General features: G+C 38.2%; 1 protein-coding gene across 1 annotated transcript; it reads right to left on the reverse strand.

Moving 5' to 3' along the window:
• Positions 1 to 1,114: 1,114 nt before the first annotated feature.
• On the reverse strand, positions 1,115 to 22,060 carry syt9a (synaptotagmin IXa). Its single transcript, XM_067591145.1, has 7 exons — positions 21,367 to 22,060; positions 13,289 to 13,784; positions 12,517 to 13,072; positions 5,573 to 5,693; positions 5,303 to 5,474; positions 4,960 to 5,089; positions 1,115 to 2,786 (listed from the first exon to the last, which is right to left on the reverse strand). The coding sequence occupies exons 1-7, from the start codon at positions 21,512 to 21,514 to the stop codon at positions 2,718 to 2,720; spliced, it is 1,692 nt and encodes a 563-aa protein (XP_067447246.1). The 5' UTR covers positions 21,515 to 22,060; the 3' UTR covers positions 1,115 to 2,717.
• Between the last annotated feature and the right edge of the window lie 4,591 nt (positions 22,061 to 26,651).

Here is a 26,651-nt window from a genome sequence, read left to right on the forward strand (position 1 = left end):
TATCCATAAGGCATTATCAGTTTCAGTTTTTTTTTTCCTACTATGTATATAACTTAAATAACGTCAAGTAATAGAAATTATACATGTATATATATATATCAACTTTCTACAGTTAAAATCAAACTAGACAAGCAGTTCTCTGTCACCTTAACTCTAAAATGCATATATGAAATGTGAAACCATGCACTCATAACCTTGGCATTAAGTTTTAAATATATATATAATAGTTTTTATCTACTGCTATAAGATGAAATGAGGAAAGGTCTGTAATTACAAACCCTTCATCATTTTGTCTTGTTTAGACAACAGTTACTGTCACAATCTGTGTCCTTGTTGCAGTTTTCACATAACGGAGCAGCTCAGCTCTTAAAAGAGGCTAAGAAAAGAGACCACAAACCCCCATTTTAATGCAGCCTCCTTGCACTGGATTCCTACATTATTACAAGCTAGTGGTCTGGCCCCAGCATATGCCTATAAACCTTTTACACACTGGGGTATACATGTAAGTCAGACAGTCGCTTCTGGCATTCCTAAAATCTCTTTTACACGGTATTTCAAGGGAAGTTTGACCATTTCAAATGAAGGTCCCCAAACTTTGGAAGAACTGGGCACTCTCAATAAGCCATATCAGTTTCTACATTTTTTAAATGCCATGCTTTTTCTTGGCTCCTCTCTCTGTACATCCTATTAATATTTTGTAGTTCTGTTTTTTACTGTTGCTCTTCTTGCTGGGCATTACATTTTATGTTACCACAATACAAATGTGAGTAATGGAAAAAGGCAAATGTTGTCCTGATTCATATAAGAATTGTTTTTAACCTACATTCCAAACACATTACACCAAAACTGTCTATCACAGTGTGAACGTAAAGAACAGTATTTCTTTATATGGGTGTAATATTTTGATGAAAATGCATCATAAATGTGAAATGGCTCACAGATTAAAATGTCTCTTCCTTCTGGCTGTTTTGAAAACACAATTGTTCTGAGGATCATGCTTCCTGCAGTTTTCAATTCTCCATTAAAACAGCACTGTAATGTATGTAGCCTGAAGGACGTAGTGTGTGCATGTAATAATAAATGAAAGACATTTTATTGCAGTGACGAAATTTTATTGTGACTTCCACTCACCGCCAGGGCTGGCCTCTTACCAACACACAAGGCAAATAGAACAGCATAAGCCTAAATGTAACATCAAAATAGGCACAGTAGAGAGAAGTGCTGATCTTAAGCCTTTTAAGCAAATGAAATGAGAAAACAGTATGAAGGGATTTGACTGCTTTAAATTGGAAGAATAAGGGAAAGAAAAGAAAAAAGAACATTGGAAAATGATTCGACAGCAGTCATTGTAGTGCCTAATATTATGACAGTGGAGGACAGTGCAGTTTGTGGAGACTGTTACTATTTTTCCTACTCACCCAGAGTCAGACAAACTCCTGGATGCAACAAGATTGTATCAAACTTCTAACCACTTCCCATTTACATACAAAACAGAGCCATAGCTGTTGAGTTTACTGCTCACCAGCAACTTGCCAAATAATGAGAAGTACGTTAGAGTGTTTCCCATGACCATTCAACACCGTGGCTAAAATTAAATTGATTGCTCACTACCAGGGAAACCGTTGCAAATGTGTGCTGTGATAATGTATTTCCAAGTTGTTTTTTTTCCCCCTAAACTGCTTTAGAGTAGTTGCTAATTTGGCAAACATTCATTTGAGTGCTGTGCCTACAGGCATTCATAATCTGCTTACACAAGCAGCCTTTCTTGCCTGTTACAGAAATCTGTTTGGCTGCCTTTTTTATTTATTGTACTTCTTATACATTTATTTTAAACAGTAAACATGCTGCAGAATAAGTTACAACTTTCTTATGATATAATTGTTTGAAAACTCTTTTTAGATTTTAATTTCCATATTTTATTGTTTCACAGATGTTTTGGTTGTCCATTATGTATCACTAAGGAATATACAGTGTGATTTAAAAAAAAAAAAAAAAAGATTCTTGAAAAGAAGTAAAAAAAAAAAAAATAGATAAATAAAATAACCAAATAATAAACCAAAAATGGAGGGGAAAAAACTGATTTTACAATTATATTCTATTGCACACAAACTTAGTTGGCGAAGATCAACAATGGTTGTTTTTTTATGGAATAATATTTATTGATAACATTTAACATATTTACTTACAGATAGTTTGTCTAGAAATTAACTGCCACTGCACATCAACTGACAGAACAACACATCGTATTCCCAAAATAGAAACAGAAAGAGAAGAGGATATCCCACTAAACCATGACCTCATGCACCAATTCACCACCAAATTAAAAAACAGAATGGCAGTTCGACTGGTTGTAAGTACATTGTGCAAATACAGACTCACCTCAATAAAACAAGTAACAAGACTATGTAAAAAACAGTAACTACTGTATAAACCCAGGAATAGCACAGACTTAAAATGTCTGCATACACCTGTTGTTTTTCTTATGGAACATTATAGAAAAGAAAACATTCATCTTTGCGGTCATTCAACATGCAACTGATCCAGTTGAGCAGAGCTCAAGACAGTTTATGTCTCTCTTTTCCATACTCCATAGTATTATGGATGTCTGTATTCTTCTTTTAGGACCATGTGTGTGCTGCACTCTGCAGCACCACTGTCCAAAGGTTCAGCCGAGGCTTCAGGTTGATCGATACTCTTATTTAAATTCTTGCTCAAGGCTACGGAGAAGGAGGCGTCCTCAGAGAATTACAGGATCCTCCCTGGCTACTACCTGTGGTCCCCTGGTACTGCAAAGACAAGTCAAGCAGAAACAATGTAACTACAGTTAGAGTTGTGCTATGCATTTGCAAAAAAAATCTTGTCTCACATAGTGAAATAAACAGATGTACATATATATATATATATATATATATATATATATATATATATATATATATATAACAGAGCCACATTTTCAAACCTCCAAACAAATGTACTTACCGGCAACAGAAACAAAGAGTGAATTTCCATTTTTTATTTTTGTAAGGTCAGTTTATTTATGCATTCACTTATTTTTATTGGAATAGACTTTGTTGCTGTGATTGTTTTGTATGCCAACTGCAAGCAAAATGATAAAAGCTTTTGCAGAGAAAAGTGGCTTACTTGGCAGGCAAACATGTAAACAGATCAGCATTTGAAACCTATTGGCATATTAGGACTACTTTGCAGTTTTTGGAGTAGCGTAGAAGAGGATGAAGGACTTGAGAAGACAGAACAACTTTGACTGAAATGACTTTGGAGGAAGTAAATAATAAATGTGGTTTCTTGAGGCTCCAGTGAAGATTTCAAAGTACTACATACTCTAATAGCCCTGAAAGAAACATAACAAGCTCAATTTTCCATTTCCTCAGACTCTTGCTGTCTCTTTGTGTTTTGCAGGTGCAGACCTTTGATGTTCACACAAATACACCCAATAAAACCATTATTCCAGGCTGAGTGCACAGGTCAGAAATACCATCCTTCAAATTCTCAGTAAGATTCCTTCCTCTCTGACAGAATATCAGTTCTATATAGCTCTCTGCTTCACCCATTTTCTTTTACTTTTCATTTTTTTTATCACACAAGTACTGCCCACAGAGCTTATTGGCTCTCCTCTGGAACCACATGTAGCCCTTCATGCCTGAGGCCAAATCACGTCAAGTCTACTCTTTCTCTCTCCCTGGTTTCCCTCTGCACTATCTAAAAAAAGAAAGACGATAAAGACTGAGTGAACTGGCACACTATGAAAGGCAAGGGGCCTGTCCTGTATAGGGACCTGACAGTCTAATAAATTGGCAAGATAACTGTGGGCTTAAAACTAGCTTTTTAGTCAAAAAAAGCACAATTTTACACTAGGCACTGTACATTGCCTCAGTACCTTTGGCAGAAGATCTGATCCATTCTAGAGCAAGTTATGTTTCCGCTATCATATTCAGATATGTACTTTCAGACAAACTCTGCTTTCACTGAAGATAATTAAATCAGATATTGCTGTTTTATTTGTATAAATGTTTCAAGGCGACTTTTCAGCTCTGGCATTAAAAAATTGCTTCTATCAAATGACAGCTTACAGCCACATTCACATTACTGCTAGCCAAAAATCTTTTTGCTGCCTCATTTTAGCAACACACTGCTGTATCAGTGAATACTAATGAGTCCACTGTGCCTTAATGACTGGGCAGTGATAAGCTTAATCACTTATTCAGTTACACTTGATCCAGTTTTTTCTTCCAGCAGCTCTCTTCAGCTTTGGATAAACGGGATTCATTTTCTTGCTTTTAAATCTTTCATGTTGCTCATACTTATTTTTTAAAATGGTGTGTTTTTCATTAATAATAGCTTTCATTCTATTTCCCCTGAGTTATATTATTTTGTCTTTATGTTTCACTTTTAAAGTGCATTTTGCTAAAAATGTTGGTGGCATACTATTTTATGTCATATATATTTTATATTATTTTCTTTACTATTGCAATTATCTATATTTACCATAAAGCGAAATAAAGCTTATCTTATCTAAATGAAACTAATTTTCTGGAAATGTAGGCTACATTTTCCATGTATTGGCTTATATCTAACAAATATCTACAAATATCCACAATATCTAACAAACCCTCCCTATATAAGCTAAAAAATAAAATTACATTAGAAATTTTACAGCAACTATCTCCTTACTCAAATAGTTTATTACACTGGTCCTTTAAAAGTCTGAGAGTCTGATAAAAGCAGATCATAGTCATTTACCAAATTTCTCACTGTTAGTTAGATTCAGCCTCTTTCTGCCTGAGGACTGAAACCTGCTGCTGTTAAGCTACAGTACATAACAGTTTGCTTTTTTCATAATGTTAGTTGCAAATTAAATCTGGTCATTCCTCTGGTCAAATCTGGTCATTCCTCATACATGCATGAAGAGACACGTCAGAACCATCACAGTAAAGTCTTCACCTCAACAAGAGGATGCCAGTGGGCGACAGGTTTTCGAGGATATGTGAGCATCTCACTCCAGTGGTCTCGACCGAGGTTGTCTGCATCATTGCCAACCCGACACACACCAATGACCTCATTATGGCCTACACTGTAGGTGCAGAGGGAAAGAGAAAACATTTGATCTCAGCCTAACCTGTGATGTGAAAATAATGATGCATAAGGTGTTGAGAAAAATGAAAATATCAAATTAATTTACAAAATCGTTAAAATGCACAAAAAATATCTATTCCTGTATTGTTTATCATTTATAAAAGAGGTAAATATTGTATGACTTAATTAAAACGTGGTAGAAGTGCCTTACCGGTCATAGTCCATCACTGCAATCAAAAGGCTGATCTGCTCTATGTTCTCTGGAGGGACATCAAAAACAATGGCCTCATTATAGACCGGATTCAGGGTGTTCCTCTTGGTTGATGTCTTCCTTTTTTTCAGTCTGCGACCATCACACATTAGTGAAACCTTCACATATGGATCTGTGAAGATGGGAGAAAGAGAAATTGAAGACATTCATTTACATTCAGGGTAGCGGTGAGGCTCAGTAGTTATCCACATAGTATCAGTTTTTAATTACCAGATGCACCAGTGATATCCATAGCTTTGAGATTGCGAGCCTTTATCATTGTAATTGTCAATCTGCCCGCAGTAGGCAGATAACAGAGCGAAAACATCAGATCCCCGAGGTCCACATTATCCTATAAGATAAAACAAAACACATTTATAGTACATTAAGCTTTAATGTGAAATAAAGACATATTTCAAGATACATTATTCAGATATTGTCACACAATTATCTTACAATAAAAGCAATGTCACTCTTATGTCTAATCTCAGTGATAATGATATTATTTCTAGTACTACTGCAGAACAATGGCTTGGCCATCTGACATTTGGTTACAGAGTTGAAGCAGGTTTCTGTTAAGGAATACTCCCTTCTGTCACATCGCTCTAATAAAAGCCTCCCCCATTTCACCAGAGACGGAGACTTCTGTTCAGCTTCAGAAAGGCAAAAGCTCACTTATCACTTGCTCTTAAAATAACTCCGCTAAAGAAGTGAGAACCAAGAAAGCACACAAACGTGTCTGGTGAAGACAACAACTCCTACGATAGAATCTCTCACTGATCTACCGGTATGCCAGGAAGACTGTGTTGGTATGTTGAATCAGGTTTCATCTGTTATCAACATTCGCTATAACAATTTGTGAAGGGAAGTTCAATGAGTTTAATCAGTGTGTGAAAATCAAAAACCTGAAAGTCTGTGATAACACATTGACTTTGTAGAGATGCTCCATTAACCATGACTGAAAGAATAACATCCAATTTTAGGCAAGCCGTTCCGTTTGCAAAATAGTCTCTTTTTCAAAGGTTCCTTAGCCTTTGTAATGTAACATTCACTGCCTGAGCTGGAAAGTATGGCCAGCTGTTTGTTTTTGAGCCAAAGCACATATTTTTACTAAGTGTTTGCAACTGTGGTTGATCACTTGGCTACCGTAAAAAGGGAGGAGACAAAAATGTTCTTGCTTTCCATTTCTTAAGAGGGACAGGTCTACTCGCTATCTGCCTTATGACGTTTAACTTTTGCAATATGTTTTAGATGGGTGTCTCAGACTCTCAGACAGTATTGGATGGTTGATCTTGGTTGATTAAGCTTCACTGAACAAAAAAATAATCATAGAAAACACCTCTCTGAAAACAGGGTTACCTCTTGAGGCATGGTTTTGGCTTAGCAGAGTTTGAGGAAATTGAAACATATTGAAATTTCATTATGAAAATAATCATTTCATTATGGTCTGAATAAAAAAGAATACATTCAGTATTTTCATCTTTGTTTCACACACTCTCTCACACATGCTCTCTCTCCTTTCTTACTTTATAAAAGGGAATCAATTGTTTGTCTCTATCATTTGTCAGCATGGCTAAGCACACATGTCCTATTCTGTGACATGGCACTTGTTTTTATCTGTGGTCTGTATCTGCGAATGTGTGTGCATGAGTGTGAGAAAGAGAAAGCAAGGCAGAGGGAAAGAGACTGAGAAATAGAGAGTGTTTAGAGAGAGACAGAGAGACGAGTCTCCCCTCCTGAGACCGAAATTACCTTGTTTCTTGGTGTGGGTCTTTTATTACTATCAAGATCAAGTATTCAACAAGGCTGTGGTATAAGGCATTTTAATTTGGATGATGGATTAACTGACAACCCCTCCAGAAAAAGCATTCCACATCCCAGAAGAATTTCGTGGGCTTGCTTCATAGACCATGGTCTTTGAGCAAATTGAGATATAGGTGGGAAGAGAGAGATTAGTGCTGTGTTTCAAGTGCTCCTGAATCCTTCTTAGGCACTTAACATGGCATTTAATACCTGCATGTCAGATGTTACACTACGAGTCTATGATAATCGGGTAATATCCCAAATTTCACAATTTATACTCACTGTTCTGTACTTGTGTATGCCCTAGCATACTAAAAGTTTAATAGTACCATACATAATTTAATAGTATATTACCTTTGTCATTTTTAAAATCATGAAAATAAACAATCTGCTTCTACTGAAAAGCAAAACAAGCAAAATCTGGCAATCAAATGAACCATATGGTCAGTCCCACCAGCAATCATGATTTAATAATAATCCTGTTGTTTCTATCAATTAAGGCAATGACTCTTTAAAGTGATTAAGACAAATGGGCTCTTCTGCACTGGTTGTAAAATGTCTTATCGTTGAACTGGTGTCCTAAGGTGATTGTCTTGCATATGAGGGTATATGTGTTGTGTTGGGGCATGTGTAAGAGTCTGTGCGTGTGTGTGGGTGTGCATGAGCTGAGTAGAGCGAAATTGGAAAAACTGAACAGTGTGAGAATGGAGCAAGCCAGATGCTGTGAATCTCTGGTGCCTATCACTACCTGTCACATACCATTCTATTCTAGCTGGGTAACACTGATTAATAATCAATATTAAAAGGGCAGAAGCATCAGCACTGCCTCACAAAACAGCCATATGTTGAGAGTTTACACAAAAATATCAATACTTTTGTCGATATCAATATTCCCTTCAAGTCTCTATCTGGAGCACTGACAGAACACACATCTTACTGCCTCTCCTCCTCACACACTAGCGGTCTGTTTTTATTTTTTTCTGCAAATCCCAAAAACATCTTATGATAAATGTATAAAGATCAAATAGAGACCAATTAAGAACGGTGAGATACTCACTTTTTTGTAAGGGATTCTTTTGTTCAATGACACCTGCAACTGTAACTAAACATCCTTATATTCTATTTCTTTTTGCCCTTTAATGAACTTTACTGGTGAGACCACTCCAACTGCAGAGCACACTGAAATATGCATGTACTTGCACAACCAACAAATCTGGCCATTCCCATGTTACTGGCTGCACACAAGGCAGGACCATGACTTACTAGCAGAAAGAGATGACTGTAGACAAGCATTAGAATCACCCTCCTAATATGGGAGGAGTGCTGTTGCTTGCTTTCGCTTTATGAGAGATCGATTAGACTGCAGGTAGGTGTCAAGTTCATGTTCTTTGCCCCTGTGGACATACAGGGTTCATTAGAGGCTTAGGGTGTGAGAATTTGTGACCCAAGATCTACAAGTACAGGGAGAGCACTCTACTTCTTTAATTTGCTCTACTTCTGTCTGTGCTGTAAAGTATTTTGCATCAACTGTGTTGTGTGCATTGTATTGTGAGGCAGTCGTGTCTATTAACACTGTACTCAAAAATCTAGGGTTATGCTTTATATTTTTATCACTTATATAAACAGAAAACCCAGTTAGAATTAAAATGTATCATGAAAGTGGGGCACAGCTGGTGTATTTGTGGATGCCAAGTAGGGTTATAATGGTCTTGCATACAGCTTGTACTGTGTGAAGAGCCAGTCTTTTCCTGGTATAGCCAAGCAACTACATATCTGAATTTCAGCGCACTGCTCCACAGTTTGTCAAGCCCATGAAGACTGTAGCAGGTGTATACCGTGTGTATGTGTGTGTGTGTGTGTGTGTGTAAAGAGAGAGAGAGAGGGAGAAAAGCAGAAATATTCTGCCCTCCAGTATTTTTGGAGGGCATGAGTAGGAAGCTGTTAATGGTCTTCAGCGCACCGTATGTGAGACTATCTGCAGTACACCATCGGCTGTATTACTTTGATCATTTGCCATATTTTGGCAAGCTGATATCTGCTGTAATCGGTAGCCTACGGAATAGACAGATTTGAGCTCAACACTGAAGTCGCATAAATTAAAAAAAAAGAAAAACATCAATTAGGAGAAAAATTATCATTGTTCCTCTACCTCATCCACCCATTGTGTGGAAAAACACACTACTGCCTGACAGTTGTACAATATGTTGAACATTATACAATATCAGTGATAGTCGTGTGGAGATTATTATGACTGAAATGACATAATAATCTGTGTAAAATTACACAGGGATAGGACATGAATCATGAATCTCACAGTATCTGTGCACCACCACCTCTTATTGCACCAACTGACATATACTGTATGTATATTCCTGGCCCAGCTCAAAAAGGTAATGTTTTGTACTTGGCTGCCATCATAGTTGCCTGTCTGACATTTGCATTTGCTTCTTATCAGGCATCTGCAATGATCCGTAGCTTCCCTGCAGTTCCCTACAACTGCTTGGCTTCCTAGATATTTTTTATATAAGGAGTGTTATCCATACAACTGGGGAAAAAGTTTGACCTACCATCCACCTTTATTATAATGTAACATTTATTATACTGTATAACATCACTGTGTGTGATTTTAAAACAAAAGGATGCTTACAATATGCCACACAGTCTTTTTGAAAAAAAAATCCTCTAGCAGGTTTGCTTGTCTAGTGTAATGGCCAAATGTAAGGGGTGTATTCTCTATAGATGTGGTCTTCTGCCATAGAGTACCAACATATATGTTATGTTTCATCAATAAAAGAATACACTGCAAGGTTAGCAAGCTGGCCAGTTAAACTGACCTGTACAGTGCAGTTTCAGTGCTAGTGAGTTGCAGCCTGCCAGAACGAGGGGAACAAAATTCCCCAGGGCTGGTTATTTCGATGACCCTTCAGATTTCAAGCACTAAATTTGATTTCAGATTTTTCTGAGGTTGGGTAGAGGTAATCAAGTTTGACTACATTTAACAATGATTTTGAAACTCAAACTCCAGTTTCAAACTCCATGATTGCATTAAAATAAAAACAAATCATTCAAATTGTTGGGTAGTGCACATCTCATCCCCACAGAATATCCATGTACAAAAATAAATAAATAAAACCACATCAGTCTCATTACAATTGTGGTTTATGTTTTGCATATAACCCTGTCAATAATGTGAGGAGAAATTTTCACTATGTCATCAGTCATTATTTTTCCTGTTTTGCATCAGGAAAAATAATTTATTTTTATTTTAGATGATTATACGGCTTTTAAATCTATTCACCAACTTTAGATGCCTTTTCATATGCATTTCTGTTCTTGTAAAGCAAGACTACCATCTGGCAGATATAATAAGATTCTTACACAAAAATTCTACACAATGGAGCCGTTATTTTGAAGGAAAGCATAAAAGACTATGAAAATGGTCATGAAAATTTAATTATTCAGCTCTCTTATGTGAGATGCCAAAGCAGAAACACATATTAACAAGTTTCAAGATTTTAACACTTTTTAAAAAAATTTCCTGGCTAAATTTCAAACACCACATTATTATACTTGCTGTATTTGGCCTGGATTGACAAGTGGATCAATGGATCAGTAAGGCACACAAGTACAAAGCTCATTAAACTGAAATGGCTGCAGTGCAGATAAGTCATTTGCATATGCTGTTAGGAACAGAGCTGCAGGAAACAAACCTGGATACCAGTGGAGGCAGACACAAGAGACAGACTCACGCTAACAGTTATGATAACACTGCACTTATCAAAGTAAGTGCTGAGATCTTGAGAGGCTGTGACTCCCCTTAAAATAGGTCCATCTGGGCAACAAACATGATGAGGCAGACAATTGTAAACAAAACCCCTGGTCAGTCAAACTTTATTGAAAGACAAAACAAAGGCGAACACTGAAATTATGATCCAAACTGTCTGCTGCAAACATCCACCTCAGCTTATAGACTGACCAACCATGTTTGTTGCCCTGCTGGACCTATTTTTAGCAACCTTGCCTCATTCCAAGATCTCAGCAGTTACTTCAGTGATTACAACCAAGGGCCAGAGCTAAAAATGTAATCCATCTTAATATAAATATCTATGCGTCATTGATCTTGCATCACTGACCTTCCTGGGATGAAATAAATTGTTTAGAGCAATCAATGGTAATTTTATTAATGCAAGTAAAGGATCAACAGGATCAATTCAGCATTACAGCTAATTAAGCTCTCACACTAAGATGCCTGCTTGTCAATGAGGCAATCACTAGAAGATTATACTCATTAATATTTGCACATATTGTCTATGACTCAATAGATTGTCAGATATCTTTCAGCTGTACAGGTCAACACTAATAGCAAACAGTCGAAAATATGATCAATAGCTCTGACTTGTGTGGACAGTGACAACATTTAAGAGAGCTGGTAAAGCATATAGTGGCATGGGTGACCTCATACTTAAGTATGACCCTCGTACGCAAGTTGGCTTTTACAAAGACATACTCTCACACACACACAGACACACACACACAAGTAGTGTTAGTAATGTGCCATGGCAAGGGATTTTAAATCCCATTGACCTTAGGCAGTCTCACACTGAATTTCATTTACATCTGTTTGGCAAATGGGTGGTCCCAGCAGAAGGCACTGAATTTAGATAAGTGGTGGTAGATGCAGTAAATGTGTTTCCTAATGAAAATGCCTCACTGTCCTTCACCCGTGTCAACTGGCTGTGTGCAATAATAATTGCTATTATAGAAGAAAGGAATACAAATTTTGTCGATCAGCTCTTGCAAATGAAAGGTGAGGTTAAATCTAGAAGGTTTTTTTTTTCTTTCAAAAAATGTTATGAAGTGTTCTACAAAGAATATATCAATACAGATGCCTGAGATGTTTTGTTAGTGTATAAAGAAAGGCACAAAATAGGCATCTACTGTATAATGGAAATAAAATACACTGAAAGAAACTATTTAAAAAAGGCTTGTCTCTAAAATACTATCTAGTATTGATCAGACACTTTAGTCAATGCTACAAGACTCTCCATTTCATCAGCGGGGAGAGGAAGAGCAAAGTCATCAAGGAAATCGTCTTTTTCAAAGTGAGACCTATTCACCTTACCTACCAACTAATTCTTCTCCCGTTTATTCAAAGCTGACAGCTCAGTGTGTTAAAGAATCAGTCATCTTTATTTTACTCTTTATACTGTCTTTGTGAGACACACTATGCTGACACAAAATATTTATCTCACAATGAAGTTGCAAAATATCAACTCTCTTGTCTTTTACATTTATGATTTAAATAACAGTTAAATATAACACGGCACATCTAAGTCAACATGACATAATTTTGAGCGTAAGTGTTTACTTACCGAGGAGACGTACTGGATTTCCCGGCAGAGTTTTGTCTCCCTGGGGAAATCTGCCAGATCCAGGAAGTTGTCCACAACCACTTGGCCAATAATGTCATGGCGTGAAAAACGATCGAAGTCATAGACACTGAAGTGCAGCTTACGTGTGGGAAGCTCCGAGTAGGCCACAGGAAACAGGAAGACCTCATCAAACACAGGGTTCAGCGTTTTGCGGTGCACTTTGGTCTGGTGCTTGGTCTTCCGATCAGGCAGCAGGTAGATCTTAACGTAAGGGTCAGAGGTTCCAGAGAAGTCCTTGGCTGGGAGGTCCTCTGCTTTATGAATCTTAACAATCAACTGTTCAAGGTCGCAGTCAAATTTTAGGATAAAGTGGAGGCGTCCACAGCCTCCACCTCTGCGACTGCTGTCATCCCCCTCGAGGGAGCGCTGTTTGTAGAGCTCTGGTTTGAGACGGCCAAGGCCAAGCCCCATTCCAGTGAGTGAATCCTGCCTTTGGAATTGGGCCACATTGAAGTCTGGGTTGGACAGGTTCATATGTCTGCGAATGGACCCTTGTCTGTGGACAAAGCAAATCAACAACAAATATCACAGCACAACATCAACAGGTATAATCACAATAGGCATGTAGAGACATGCAGAAGAGGAATGAGCAGTTCAAACACATATGAATGTATCAGTACAATGTAAACAAGAATTACAAGCTTTCCAAGGAAAACATGGGTAGATCTGATAGAGGCAAAAAACCCCAAAACAGCAAGAATGTCAAACTAACCCAATTTCAGACATTGAGCGCCCGGAGGGTGGAGGTTCAGTAGTCTGTCTCTGCATACGAGGGTTAGTGTGAACCCCATTTTCCCGGCTTTTATTCTGGGCGTCCAGTGGAATGTCTGGAGATGTGTGACTGATCTTCATAGCTGCCTCTGGTGTGGCCATGACCACAGGTGGTGGCGATACGGGTGTCACCGGAGCCTCCACCGAAACCACAGATGCCATTGGAGTGGGCTCTCTGGCGATGGAGCAGTGCAACGACTCACGGCGGTTGTGCGAGGGGGGGTCCACAGCTGTATAAACTGGTTGCCTGGGTGCAGGCTGTGAGGGCAAAGGGCTCATGGTGGGGTTCAGGTGCCCATGGACTTCCTTGGTTGTGGGGGAGAGCCCACGCTCCCTCCATGGTATCCAGCAGAGTTTCCAGGAGACAAAGAGGGAGACCCCAAACAAGGCCAAGCCACAAGCTGTCACTACCAGTGACAGCAGACTCACCGATACATCTGAGAATTTGAGGGGACATAATAAGAATCAGACAGTGAGTTCTGTTTGCTCTCTTTTTTGTTGCAAAGTTTTATTACAGGCACACTCATTAACCACCATTATCATTAGCAACTTTTATGTATTAAGTAGTTCTAAATCTCAATACAATACAATAATATTATCATAGTGTTACTAAAATAGATAGTTTTTTCATTAGAATGTCTTTAAATCCCGCCACTAAGCACCGCCTAACAAAAACCTTGAATCACAACAGTAGAGTTAACGTTCCATGGAATTTGCTCCTTTTGTTTTCTAAATTGTTGCAAAGAATCCTCGACAAGATTAATTAGGATTAGTTAATTATCCTCTGGAGCCTCATATCTGCCCCCGCCCCAAGTGGGATGTACCCCAAGCTGTAATTTCCAGTCCTTTGCTGATAACAGAGGAGTAATAGCATGTGTTGAAAAACAAAAGCAGCAGCAAATGCTTGTTCATAAACTTACATTGTAATACTATAACACTGTCAAAGTGTTGAGCTGCTATTCACAGCCATTTTTAACCATGTTTAAAAGTTTAAAGTAGAAGTAGTAGAAGCCAACCAAAAACCCCTGCCTACTTTATAAACTGTAGCTGCATCTCTTCTGTCAGGCAGTTGTTATACAAAACACATAACAGCAAATTACGGAGTCTGCTTCAACTTCCATTTAAAGATAACAGTTTGGTTGTCATTATTCGACCATGTAATACAATCCAACCAGACCTACAAAGTCTTCTGTAGGTGTAGTTTAACCACACGTTCCAGTAAATGTGCAGTAACTGCATAGAGGTTTCACAGGAGCATCACACCAAGCTGTCTGTCAAGTCAGAGTTTATGGATTGAATAATTCTGCAGTGCATTTGTTTACACCCGGCAGGGTGTGCGAGTCACCATGGAAAGGGAGGTGAGGTGTGAACCAACAGAATCATCAAGGGCTTTCTGAATCATCTCAGCTTTATAGCTTTATACTCAGATTTATACATTTAAAGCCATGAGCCATCTTTAAGAACTCTGATGGGTTGAACACAAGAAACAAAGTGATCACACAAAACATTTAACATAATCTCTTTTATGTGGTTTGTAAGACAACCTGAACAGAGTTTATGATGGAAAATAAATCTCACTAATTTGTGCCACAAAAACATAGTTATTCACTGTGCTTTAATGTGAGATTTCGCTTTAAAATGTTTTGATCATTATTGTAGTGTGTTTTTTACCAGTAGAGATTAGGTTCGCATTCAGAGTACTGTAGATCACATTGTATTAAGGATTGAGTGCATTTCTGTGATTATTTTAAGACTGTCTCTCATTATGTGTTATTATCACAGGTAGTCACAATCTACTGTACTGCGCCCCCTCATTCTCTGTGCATTTGTCCATGCTTAGATTTGTATGAGTCAAAAAAAGAAGATTAAGTGATGATTACTTTAATCACTCAACAAAAAGATAACTGAATGCAGTTCACAACATAACTAATTTTTATCTTTGTGAAAACATAGTCTGCACATGAGCGATATGGTGTCTTACAGATGCTCACTCAGTGCAGCTTAATTAAATCTTATCACTGCAAAGTACCTTTCATACAGTATATATCCACTGGAGAGTAAAATGTAAGAGGCAGTTGCTTTGCAATTAGTAGATGATGATAATGTGGTCAAATAATAACTTACATTACATATAGTGTTCTGAACCTTAAAGTGCTTTAATACCATCCCAGTCCATTTGATAGCCTTCAAGAGCAAAGATTACATTAATTGCCATACTCTGCAATTTCAATGCATGATATGTCAAAACAGAGCAGTTAATGGAAGTCATCAGGTTTTGCCGTCTTCTTCTCTTAACCAGTAGGTCCACATTTTCTTCAAGTCTATATTACTCATGTTCATACCTCCTCTCCAAACTGGCTGTGAAGTGTTTCTCATTCTGTGCAAAATGCAGTTGAAAGTTCAGATGATACTAATATTAAGGCCTCACCAGTCTGAGTTAGCAAAATAGAATATTGTATCTTCCAAAGTTACAGTCTTATATTCTGTCTTTGGGTTTCCCAAGACTGTGCTTCCTCGCTGAGCTGTGGCAAAAGATGGTGACACAAAGAGGCAATTATCCCCTAAAAAGACTAAAGACACTAACTCAGACTTCTGAAGTCTCATATTAGCTTTGTCTGAAGTATGTAATGCAGGTTTGCACAGAGGACTGTGGATTTTTACCCTCATTTCTTACAAAGGAGTTGTGCTAGGGCTGATCACTTCTACAAACAGGAGTGATTACAGCGACCCATAACTCTTTCAGCGTATGTATGAACATGTGAGTATTGTGTTAAGATAGACTTTGTAAAAATGTGAACTTTTTCTTTAATATCTATCAGTCTCCTCACAGTCAAATTCATTCATAGCCTCATATCAGTAACCTACCGTAAATACTAATACATTTGTGGCTTATGGTAGATGTTCACATAAAATGACTAGTGTTAAGGTGTACATTACTGTCACATTTTGACATAGAGTTTTACTGTTAAATAGTCACTGTGTAATCACATTATATGTATTGACCTGTAGTGAAAATGTTACTTAAGGTTACATGTGTTCCATATTGATAGTTTTTCTACACTCTCTTATGATGTTCAATTAAATTAATTCACATTAATTCACCTATTCATAAAAAATTATATTGTTTTACTATAATGTTAATTTACATGTGCCGGAGTGATCTGTTGCCCAGCAACAACTGTAGTGAAGACAGTTTGAAGCTGGGAAGACAGACATTTCATGTTAAGGTGCCCCATTTTTTTCTGTAAAGAAAGGCTGTCCAGTTTATGCATTGTTGGTCTACTTTACCAACTCTTTTATTGTGGCATATGTAATTTGTTGATGCAGTACATTATAAGACACTGCAGGCCTCTGCTCATCAATCTATGTATTCTTATCTTGTGGTTACTGTGCAGGTGAACTTCTCAGCCACTCCTATAGCTGCTGTAATGTTTACTTTCATTTACTGTATTGAAATATTTTAGTTTGAGGCAATACATGAGGTAAATCTATATTTGAGTACAGGCTCTTGCAGTGTTTTTTAATAGCTTCAGTCTGCTGTATCATCCTGACCATGCCTATTATTGGCTCGCTGTGCCTCGTTCTGTGCGAGGGCAGTGATACAGACTTATGCCCAGTTTTTGTGCTGACACACGATTACTTGCTTAATAAAGCAAAGGGATTTTGTGTTCATCTATGTGTGGACCTTTCATATTGATGCAGTTTGCCTGGTTTTTCCAAAAAGTAACTCAAAAGAAAAGTCATTAGTGTATAATTAGTATAATTAGTTTAATCATAGTGATTAGTGAAATTATCCAATTTCAGTTTAGAGACATTAATGATTGCTTTTCTTGAGTGACTAATAGTAAGAGAAGCCTACTCAATTTAGTAGCCGAAAACTCCAGAATATCAGCCTTTTCACAAGAAATGCATACTGGTCTGGTTAACAGAGATAATGATAATGATAATCATTATAATCAAGTTGAACGTCATTTCAAATTGAATTTCCCCTAATGGTTACCAGCATAGAGAATGTAGACAATAACAATATTTGTGTATGAGCTGATGAACTTACCATGTACCTTTTCAGTTTCTTGTTGACTTAATGATAAGCTTTATGATAATGTTATTATATGCATACTGTATATACAGTATATATATATGGAACCTGTCAAAAGTTTGGACATACCTTCTCAGGTGAATTATATTATTATAGTTAATTATATTATAATATTATAGGTATAGGTGATTGTAAATTGACTGTGATCATTATCAGCATAATGACACACAATGTATATCTAAATTAATGCATCACACAAGATAACAGTGCCTGAAATAACAGGGCATATCTAAAACACCTTGATGACTAATGCATGGTTTTACTTTTATCTAGAATTTTAAAACAGTATATATTATTTGCACAATCAGATTTTTTAAAAGTGTAAAACAATCTCTAAATACACACTGAATTTTGTGAATTTGTACAGGAATCTGCAAATGTGTATTCAGATTTGCAAGTGTATCAAGATTTGTGAATGTGTAGACAAATCTGTTACTTATTCACAATTTGCTGTACGCATTTAGATTCTTTTACACATTTACAAATATGATTACATGCACATATTTTGAGACACAGTCTCACAACTCTCCACACATATTTGCAAATAATATTGCTACAATAACACCCCATAGATACACTATTCCTCTCCTGTGTCACAGCTGACAGACATACAGTTTAGTACAGTATCAGTCAAACGTTTCGACACACTTTCTCATTCAAGGGAATGGGAAGGTGTGTCCAAACCTTGCACTGGAACTGTATAAGAAGACAAAATTACCATTATGTGTTGTAGAGCTGTTGCTATGTCCTCACTGAGGCCTGGAGAATGTGTTACAAGTAAAAAAAAAAAAACACAACTATCCCATTTAATCTTCTCAGCTTTATTTATTTTCCAATAGCACTGCGTCTCAATAGGAAATCCAGGATATCAGATGTGCTCTGTCAATTTTTTTTACCATACGAGTTTGTTGTTTTAAATTATGCAGTTTAGTATTTATATATTTTGTTAAGATCTCATCTCCATCCTCTAAATGAGCTGCATGCAATTTCAGTGGTATTTCTGTTTCAGTTCTTTGATGATTCTATATCTGATTGGTGTGACAGACACAGATTTCTCACCAAGAGAAAAACACATGCTTTCAGAGTTTTACTGAAATCACACAACATCTTATGCAACCAGGAATCATCCTGAACTGAATCCGACCTGGAAAGCTTATTTAAAGATAACACTTTAAACATCAACTAAAAAGAACTGTAAAACTTGGTTTATCTTTCTATCATAGGTTTGACAATAATAGTTTTGCATTTAGAATAGTTTATGTAGGCAAGGTATCTTGGGCCTCCAAAACCAAAGGGACTGCCTAATACAGGACCACACTAATACTGTGTGTGGGCGCTGTCATAAGACCTCACACAGGAACTCTGTGGACAAACTGTCCTTTTTGTGCTCTGGTATTCTGTGAATACCAGAGTATGTGTGATTTGGGAGAATAATCTGGAGAAATTGAGTGACTTGTCATCTGAGGACACTGAGCCCACTGTCAGGTTGGCAGGCTGCCAGAGTGTTGCCTGGCGGAGAAAAATCTATAGACCTCTGGAAGGATTCAGAGACTGTATCACAACAAAGAGCGCAGACCAATTTTAGAGCACAGGACTTTCAAAGGTGCAATACTGTGGGAGGCAAGCAAGTGCTGAAAAAGCAGTATATGGAACTTCTACCTCCTGAGATGTTATTTGCCTTTATCATACTGTACCTATGTATGAATAAAAAGCAAACAATTATTGGAAATTACACACTTTTCCTCTTTTAGTACAGCTAATACCCATACAGAGAACACAACATAGCATATTACACATGAGTGGCTGGGATTGGTTGTTCTCAAAGGCCCAGAGTGCTGATTTCTATCCTCACAGGACCCTTGTTGCATAGACATGGTGTTTCACTAATCTCACTAATTAAATGGCTACAATTAAAAACCGCTGCACTTTGGGTCCGGATTTGGATTTCTGTGAGGTGGCCAGGCAACTGCAGAGACTGCAGAAAGTCACCGCACCTGACCAAGAAAGAATCCAGCACATAATCCCCTGTCAACAAGTCCATATTATGTTTTATATCAATTAAATTCAAAATACTTAATTTGTCCCTCAAGGGCAATTTGAGAGTCCTAATTTTAGAACCGCTACTAAATGTTTTTGCACATGCTAAATCCTCGAAAGAATAGTTGGCTTGCTTGCCAAAAGTTAAATGAGAATATCAATACCACCTATTTGTCTGTATGATAAATACAAAGCTACTACCTGCAGCCGGTTAGCTTAGCTTAGCATAAAAATGGGGAAACAGTTAGCTTGGTTCTGTACAAAGGTAACAAAATTCACCTAAAGCACATGGATTAACACATTATATCTTGTTTGTTTAATCTGTATATAAATTGAAGTGTGAAAATGTCAAGTTGTTTTTACGTGGGTCAGGATGATTTCTTGGCTGAGAGCAATGACTTCTTGGAGTCTTGTCATCGTCATGAGGTGGCCAGGCCACCAGCAGAGATTGCAGATAGTCACTGCACCCAGCCAAGAAATATTCTGGCATGTAACCCACCATCAAGTCAACATTATGATTTATGTACAATTCAATGAAATTCCATTCAAAACTTATATTGTCCCTCCAGAGGCAGTTTGAGAGTCAAAAATGTTTGTGGAAGACACTGAACCCCAACCAGCTCTGCTTTGTATCTAACCCTGAACTCTGGGTCACATGGCGTTGGACCTGCCCTTTCTCTTTTATCTACCTCCCTTGTCATTCTATTATGAGTGCTGCCATCATGCTGGGTGACACATGCCAACTGGAACTGAAATTAAACCTCATAGGCAAGCCATCCTGATGGCTAACACCGCTACCTATAATAGCAGTTCCACTTTTGAAAGTGTCACTGCAATGAAAACGACAAGACAGGGTGTATGATGAATGAGGGGAGAGAGGTGGAAGCTGGGAGATTAGGGAATTGAGGAAATAAGAAGAAAAATGTTGAAGGAAAGGTTGCAGAGAAGGACAGCAAGAGGAAATGAGTGAGGATTCTCAAAGGGCTTTTATGTGTTGAATAAAGATGAATAATAATTCAAACTAATGAAAGAAGAATGAGTGGACCGGTATGTGGGGGACTGCACTTACTGTGCTTCTCTCGCTCCTTCACATTATGTCACACGCTTTTTCTCTGTCTTCTTCACACACACACACGCGCGCGCGCGCGCATACACACAGACACACATGCATGCAAACGAATCAGATGAAGGTGATTAGCCTGCGCATTGGTGATTAGAAAACGTGACTGTATGTTCACATACATTTTTCACATGTGACTGAATGTGCGCGCTGGTTTTCAGAAAATACACGCCTCCCTTTTCTACAATACAGTTTAGCAAGTTCAATAAGTCAATTCAATTAATGTTTCACATACAGGTTTTGGGTAAAACGTAAAAAAAAAAAGTAATCTAAAGTAAACTTTTGCAGAAGCAGAATGCAGTAAACGTGCAACTATAGTAACTGCTACCGGCGAGCACAGGTGCAGGATCAACTCATCCATGGTAGAGAATGCACCAGTTTTATATGATGTGTGTCGCTCTGTGACTCCACGATGGCACTATACCAGTTCCTGTGAGCACAAGTGTCAAGAATTAACTGGGCTTTGTAGATTGTAAATCATAACTTAGAATTTCAAACCTCGTATTTGGCTGTCAGTGAAAAGTAGAGGCTGTCCCCGTGCAAATGCATTTTTGTTAAAAGAAAAATGACATAATTAAATCGGATAATTAATTAGCTAATTAGTGTGGGAAAATGGTGCTGACCGAATTTTCAAACATGGGATGGCTGTTGAAAAAGCACAAATGTTTGAACCTCCTTTCGAGTTTTAGGCGCAGAACGTTCAATGAAAAAAGTCACACATCACTTCTATTCAATGCAATGTTTGAATCAAATGATGCCTCACCTGAATCCGTGTATCGTGGCCTGGCAAGGTCTCGGAAATAGTAGATAAAATCCAGACAGTTATCGTTCTGCACTTCCCCTTTCGAACAAAGATCTGACAGGAGTTCAAGTGCCTTTTGACAAATCTCGTCATCTCTGTCTCCAGGCATTTCCCACCAGCATCCTTATAAATGGAGGGTCTCTTAGGCACCACCACCACCACACCAGTTCGCCCGCCTGACAGACACCTACTCCACGCTGCTCAGCACGGCTTCTGGAGTCAACCACTCATCCAGCGGCACGCCTACCAGTACGATGGAAACGGCTGTGTATTAGAAAGATCGAAAAAAAAAAAAAAGTCCAAGTGATCCAGAGAGCATGTAGCCTTTCCTACGTGTGCAACACAAAGAGTTTTTTTAATGTAATATTCAGTCAAATGGTCCCCTCACACTGCTGCTTTGATTGGAAGCCACCGGTTGAATCCACGCATTGCCACTGCGGCGCCGCGCGCTGTCCAAGGTGCTGAAATGCGTGCGCGCTTCAAAGCCGGACTCTCGCTCCAGTGAATCTTTGCATCAGGCGCTCCGTCGTCTGTTTGCCTAATGTCTTTACGCGTTCAGACGGTGAAAAGCTCTGGAAAGTTGAGCAGCATTCTGTTCTGAGGAGAATTAGCTGGTTTATGAGAGCACTACCTGTGGAAATCGCTGATCACTTCTCCGCTAAGACGAACCTGGTGTGGTTTTACGTGCCTGCACGTGGCCAATCAGAGAATGACGTGTTTTTTCTCCCTTTTTTGTGATAGTAGTTTCTTTTTTTAAGGTACAACAAGCAATGTAACACTTAAAAGCCACTCATAATACGCTGCATATGTACGTTCTGTGTAAATTAAGGAAAGGGAACCGCACCATTGAAACCATTAAAACCAGCGCTGTCACTCCCTTTCTGAGAGATTTTTTTTTTACAGTGGGCTCTTCACGACTTGCCAATACAACTGCAGCTTTGGAATCATCTGCAATGAAATTTAGGATTTGTCTTGCCATAGACTGAACTAATTAGAGATCACGAGGAGGCGTTTATTTATCTTCCTCTTTATTTTTTATTGCTCCTAATCGTTTCTGGAGTGCCCGGGGCATAATCATAATCAACAGCTCCGTATATTTCTCACGGGACAATCAATGTCAATATTTCAATGGACTCCATTGTTGTGCTGTCATTCCTGTTATGCATTTACTCAACGGATCAGTAAGTAGTCTTTCTGAAGGCGCACAGTCAGTTTCACCTTCACTGAGTTCATTTCATTGATTGACAAGCCCGTTAATTATATCACAGACTCTATGTGGTTTCAGGGTGCATACCATTACACTTGAGTTTAAAAACAAAAGTAAGAGCCTGAGTGTGTATTCACACCAAAAGCAGCACCAAAAGGCATGTACTAATATATAACATTCACTGAGAAATATACTCTTATATGATGACATTAAATGGAACTTTGATGTTATAGGGATGTGTAGCAATCATTAATGAGATTATTGGAGATGAAAGTTCAAAGAGGATGCCAATAGTAAAATAATTTCCTCATCTAAATGCTTTTAATTAATATATCAGACCTTCAGGATCTTCCACAGTCACCAGTAATTTCAAAAGGGACAAGCAGAAAGAGCGATACTAAGACAGAGGCGGTGAAGGATATGAGAGAAATGACAGATAAATTGGCCTGCTGTGTTGGTGATTTTCATGCATGTTCCACCAAGAACAAAGAGCCTTGCAGTCATCTACCATCAAAGATAAACACCACTGCTAATGAGCTGTGCCCTGTGTGCGTTTATCTTGTTGCTCTGCTGTCTTACAAATAGTATGCTGTGCTTTCCTACCTTGTAATAACGAGAGCCTGGCAGGCATCCTAAAAAAAAAACTTTATCACACTAGAGTACACGTGAACGTGGTTAGCATGCTATTCATGTAAAACACTCTTCCTTGAACAATCAGGGAGGTGGGAGTTTTGTGAGTGGAGAAAGGAGTAGGTGATGGTGGTTATGATGGCAGTAATGTGTGGTAATCGTGTGTGTGTGTGTGTGTGTGTGTGTGTGTGTGTGTGTGTGTGTGTGTGTGTTCCATTCAAGAAAAATTCACACAGCAGTAAATCAGCTTTCTTGGTGTCCATGGCAACTGTAAAAGACAGAAAGCCCTCATCACCCAGCCTGCCTCTCTTCTCCACACCCCCTTTAATCTCCCAGCATATTTACAACCCCCCTTTTTAATTTTACAATATTTTTTCTCTTGTTGCTGTCTTATTTCATTGGAGGCTACTTCCCGTTCTTTCTGTTTCTCATTCTCTCTAACTCATTTTCTTTTGGTCATAAACTGATGTATATTTTTTGGTTTGCCAGCTGGTGGCTCAGCAGATCAACCTAATTGGGGCAGTGCTCACAGAGTGATAAAAGGCCATTATGAAAAATGCCTGCAGACACTCTTGACACTGCATAGGCTGCATCCTCATAATCAGCTCTTTCCCAGCTCTGCCTAGGCTGCCACTGCTCCTTACTCGTTATGGTTCAGTGGAATGAGGATCCAAAGGTGTTATGTTCTTTTCTGAATTGCCATGAGGCACTAAATCATTCATTTATGATGTGCACACAATTGAGAGAGTTTATTCCCAATCTACCTTATGCCTATTTGAATCAACCAATCAAACAGGCAATCAATTAGTTAATCAGCCCATCAATCCATTTTGCAGGACAAGCCAACGATTTTCTTCTGTGAACTGTAGATAATAAAGAAAGCAAAGCCCTTCCCTTGGATGAGAAACAGCTCATTCTTGGCTTGGATGAGCTATAAGTGGTGAGCCATCATCCGGTAATCAACATCTGCCAGACATGTAGACATTTGCAATGCCACCTGAGTTGCAGAAGGAGAAAAAAAAAGACTGTAGACTTATCAGCATATGGGGAGTTATGGAAAACCATGTGAAATGATTAAATCTCCAAGAGATCTTGTGTACAGGAAGAAAAGGAAATATCCAACTGACAGCTGGACAGCCAGCACAGGTAGAAAAAACTGATTGTTCAGTGTGTCAAAGGCTGTGAGCTCAATCAGTATCAGAACTGAGAATAGGCCAGCTGTTCCAGGAGATAGAAATACCTCTGTGTCTGGCTGTTTCTGTCAGTGTGCTGTCTTGAACCATGATTGGTTTGGACCCTTGAGACTATGTTTGGAATATCAAGACTCAAACGTGTGCACACATACAGTATATACACATGGTGCACAAGACTAGTTTGTAACGCAATATCTCCCAAAATCTTCCTTTGTAAAGGCTTAATTGGTGTTATAGAAATAGATTTTGATCAAATATTAAATACATGTCTGCAAAAACTAAGTAAAAAACAAAAACATTGTGATTAACAAGATGCGATAAGGAGGTGTTATCAGTTTTTTGGTAATGTATATACAGTTACAGGTAGGACTTAACACAATACATTGTTTAAAAAGGGTTTGGTGACCTCTCCTCCAATTTGCATTGATTTTTGTTTTTCCTAAATAAATCCTAATTGACTTTGTTGGGACGAGGACCTTCTGTAATGAGAGGTGGTTATTGTTTTATTGATTGCTTTTTCATTCCACTTTTCCAAAGGCCATAGAAATGGTAGGAGTTTCTGCCTCTGGCTTTGCAATGTTGAAGAGATTATCTCAATAAAACTATGGCTTGCCTCTGCTGCTGCAGAATTCAATTCATTCGTTTCAGGGCTTTGGTGATAATGATCTCCTGAACATATGTTTCACACTGACTGAATCCCTGAGATGGAGATATTAAACATGTTTCCTTTTTCTTTTTTACATGTTCAACATGAAGAGGATCACCATCATGTAAAAAACAAAAATCTCCCATTTCCATTGTGTTAATTTGATCCTGTTCAAATCAGACTGTGAATAGAATTAATTTAAAATACAAAGTCAAAGGCTTTATTAATGTGAAACATGTATTATGATTATAAAAGGCATAGATACAGTTTTCTGAATCTTCTTTTTAAGTGCAGACATAAGAGGGAGAATGAGAAGCATCACTCTGACAAATTAATCCATCAACCACAGACAGAGGAGAACAGCATACCTTTATGCAATATGTGTTGAAGCAACACATCCTCATAATTAAACAACGACATAGGTCGATTATACCTGCACTCCAGAACGACCCATAGGAGCATAATGTGTCGCTTTCCAAAACCGTTACAAATCACTGTTAAAAAATAATTATGTAGAAACGTGGTTTCTACTTCCTTAAAGTTACGCAACCATTGTCATCATGGCAACAGCAAACACAATGACAATTGTTGTTACGGTTTTTAAAAAACTGTCCCAACTCACAGTTGGAAACATGGTACTCATGGTTGGAAGTGGGAAGCGAACGGCAGTGTCCTGCAGCTAAGTCCACTTTTTTTCATCTAGCTATCCAGCCATCAACCCAACCCACCTCCTCCTAATAAGGCAAATTGTCACCTTATATTGACATTATCTGAATTGCATCACTTCCCCAGGTCATAATTACTACAGCCACTAGACGGCGTATACGTAACTATAGGTCGTTTATGTCATTTTTCTTGTGAGGGCGTGCTGGTTGAAAAGATTCATTGCTAGTTATTTTCCGCGAAATCTCACATCTGCTGCCTAAGCCTTTCAGCATTCTTTGAATCAAACAAAGTGTGATTTCGTAGGGGAGCTGCGCAGAGAGGAGTAGGAGGAGGATGGTTTGGAATTCTCTCTCATCTAAATTGTTCTTTCTCTGCCTCTATTTTCCCTCTATGGTGAAAAGAGAAGCCTTGAGGGTATGATCAACGGGTCTCAAAATACAAAGACACAAAGGCAAAACCAATGCAAGACATTTTGGTAAGTGTGTGTGAGTGAGAGAGACAGAGCATGTAAGAGAGAGTGAGAGCACAAGAGAAAGATCCAGCTATGTATATGAAGAACAGAATACAGAATAATGTAGGGTGTTAGTGTGTGTGGGGGGAGGGGATAAGGAGGAAAAACTGTAAGCAAGAGAAGAAAATACACTCAGGCAATACAGAGAGACATATTTGTTGTATAGCCAACAGAGGTTTCTCAGATGGAGATTTGTGTGCCATACATTTATCATCCATGGATGACAATGCTGCTCCAACAACTTCAAATTTCAGAACTAAGAATCTTACAGCACATTTGAATACATTGAGTAGAGCCAATTTTGGTATATTCAGATAGTTTTCAGTCAGACAGAAAGTGCTAAATGTAGTAAGTAAGTGTATTGTTTTACTCTAATGCAGGCAAACATCACTG

This window comes from Thunnus thynnus, chromosome 1 (assembly GCF_963924715.1).
Source record: "Thunnus thynnus chromosome 1, fThuThy2.1, whole genome shotgun sequence".
Lineage (NCBI taxonomy): Eukaryota > Metazoa > Chordata > Actinopteri > Scombriformes > Scombridae > Thunnus > Thunnus thynnus.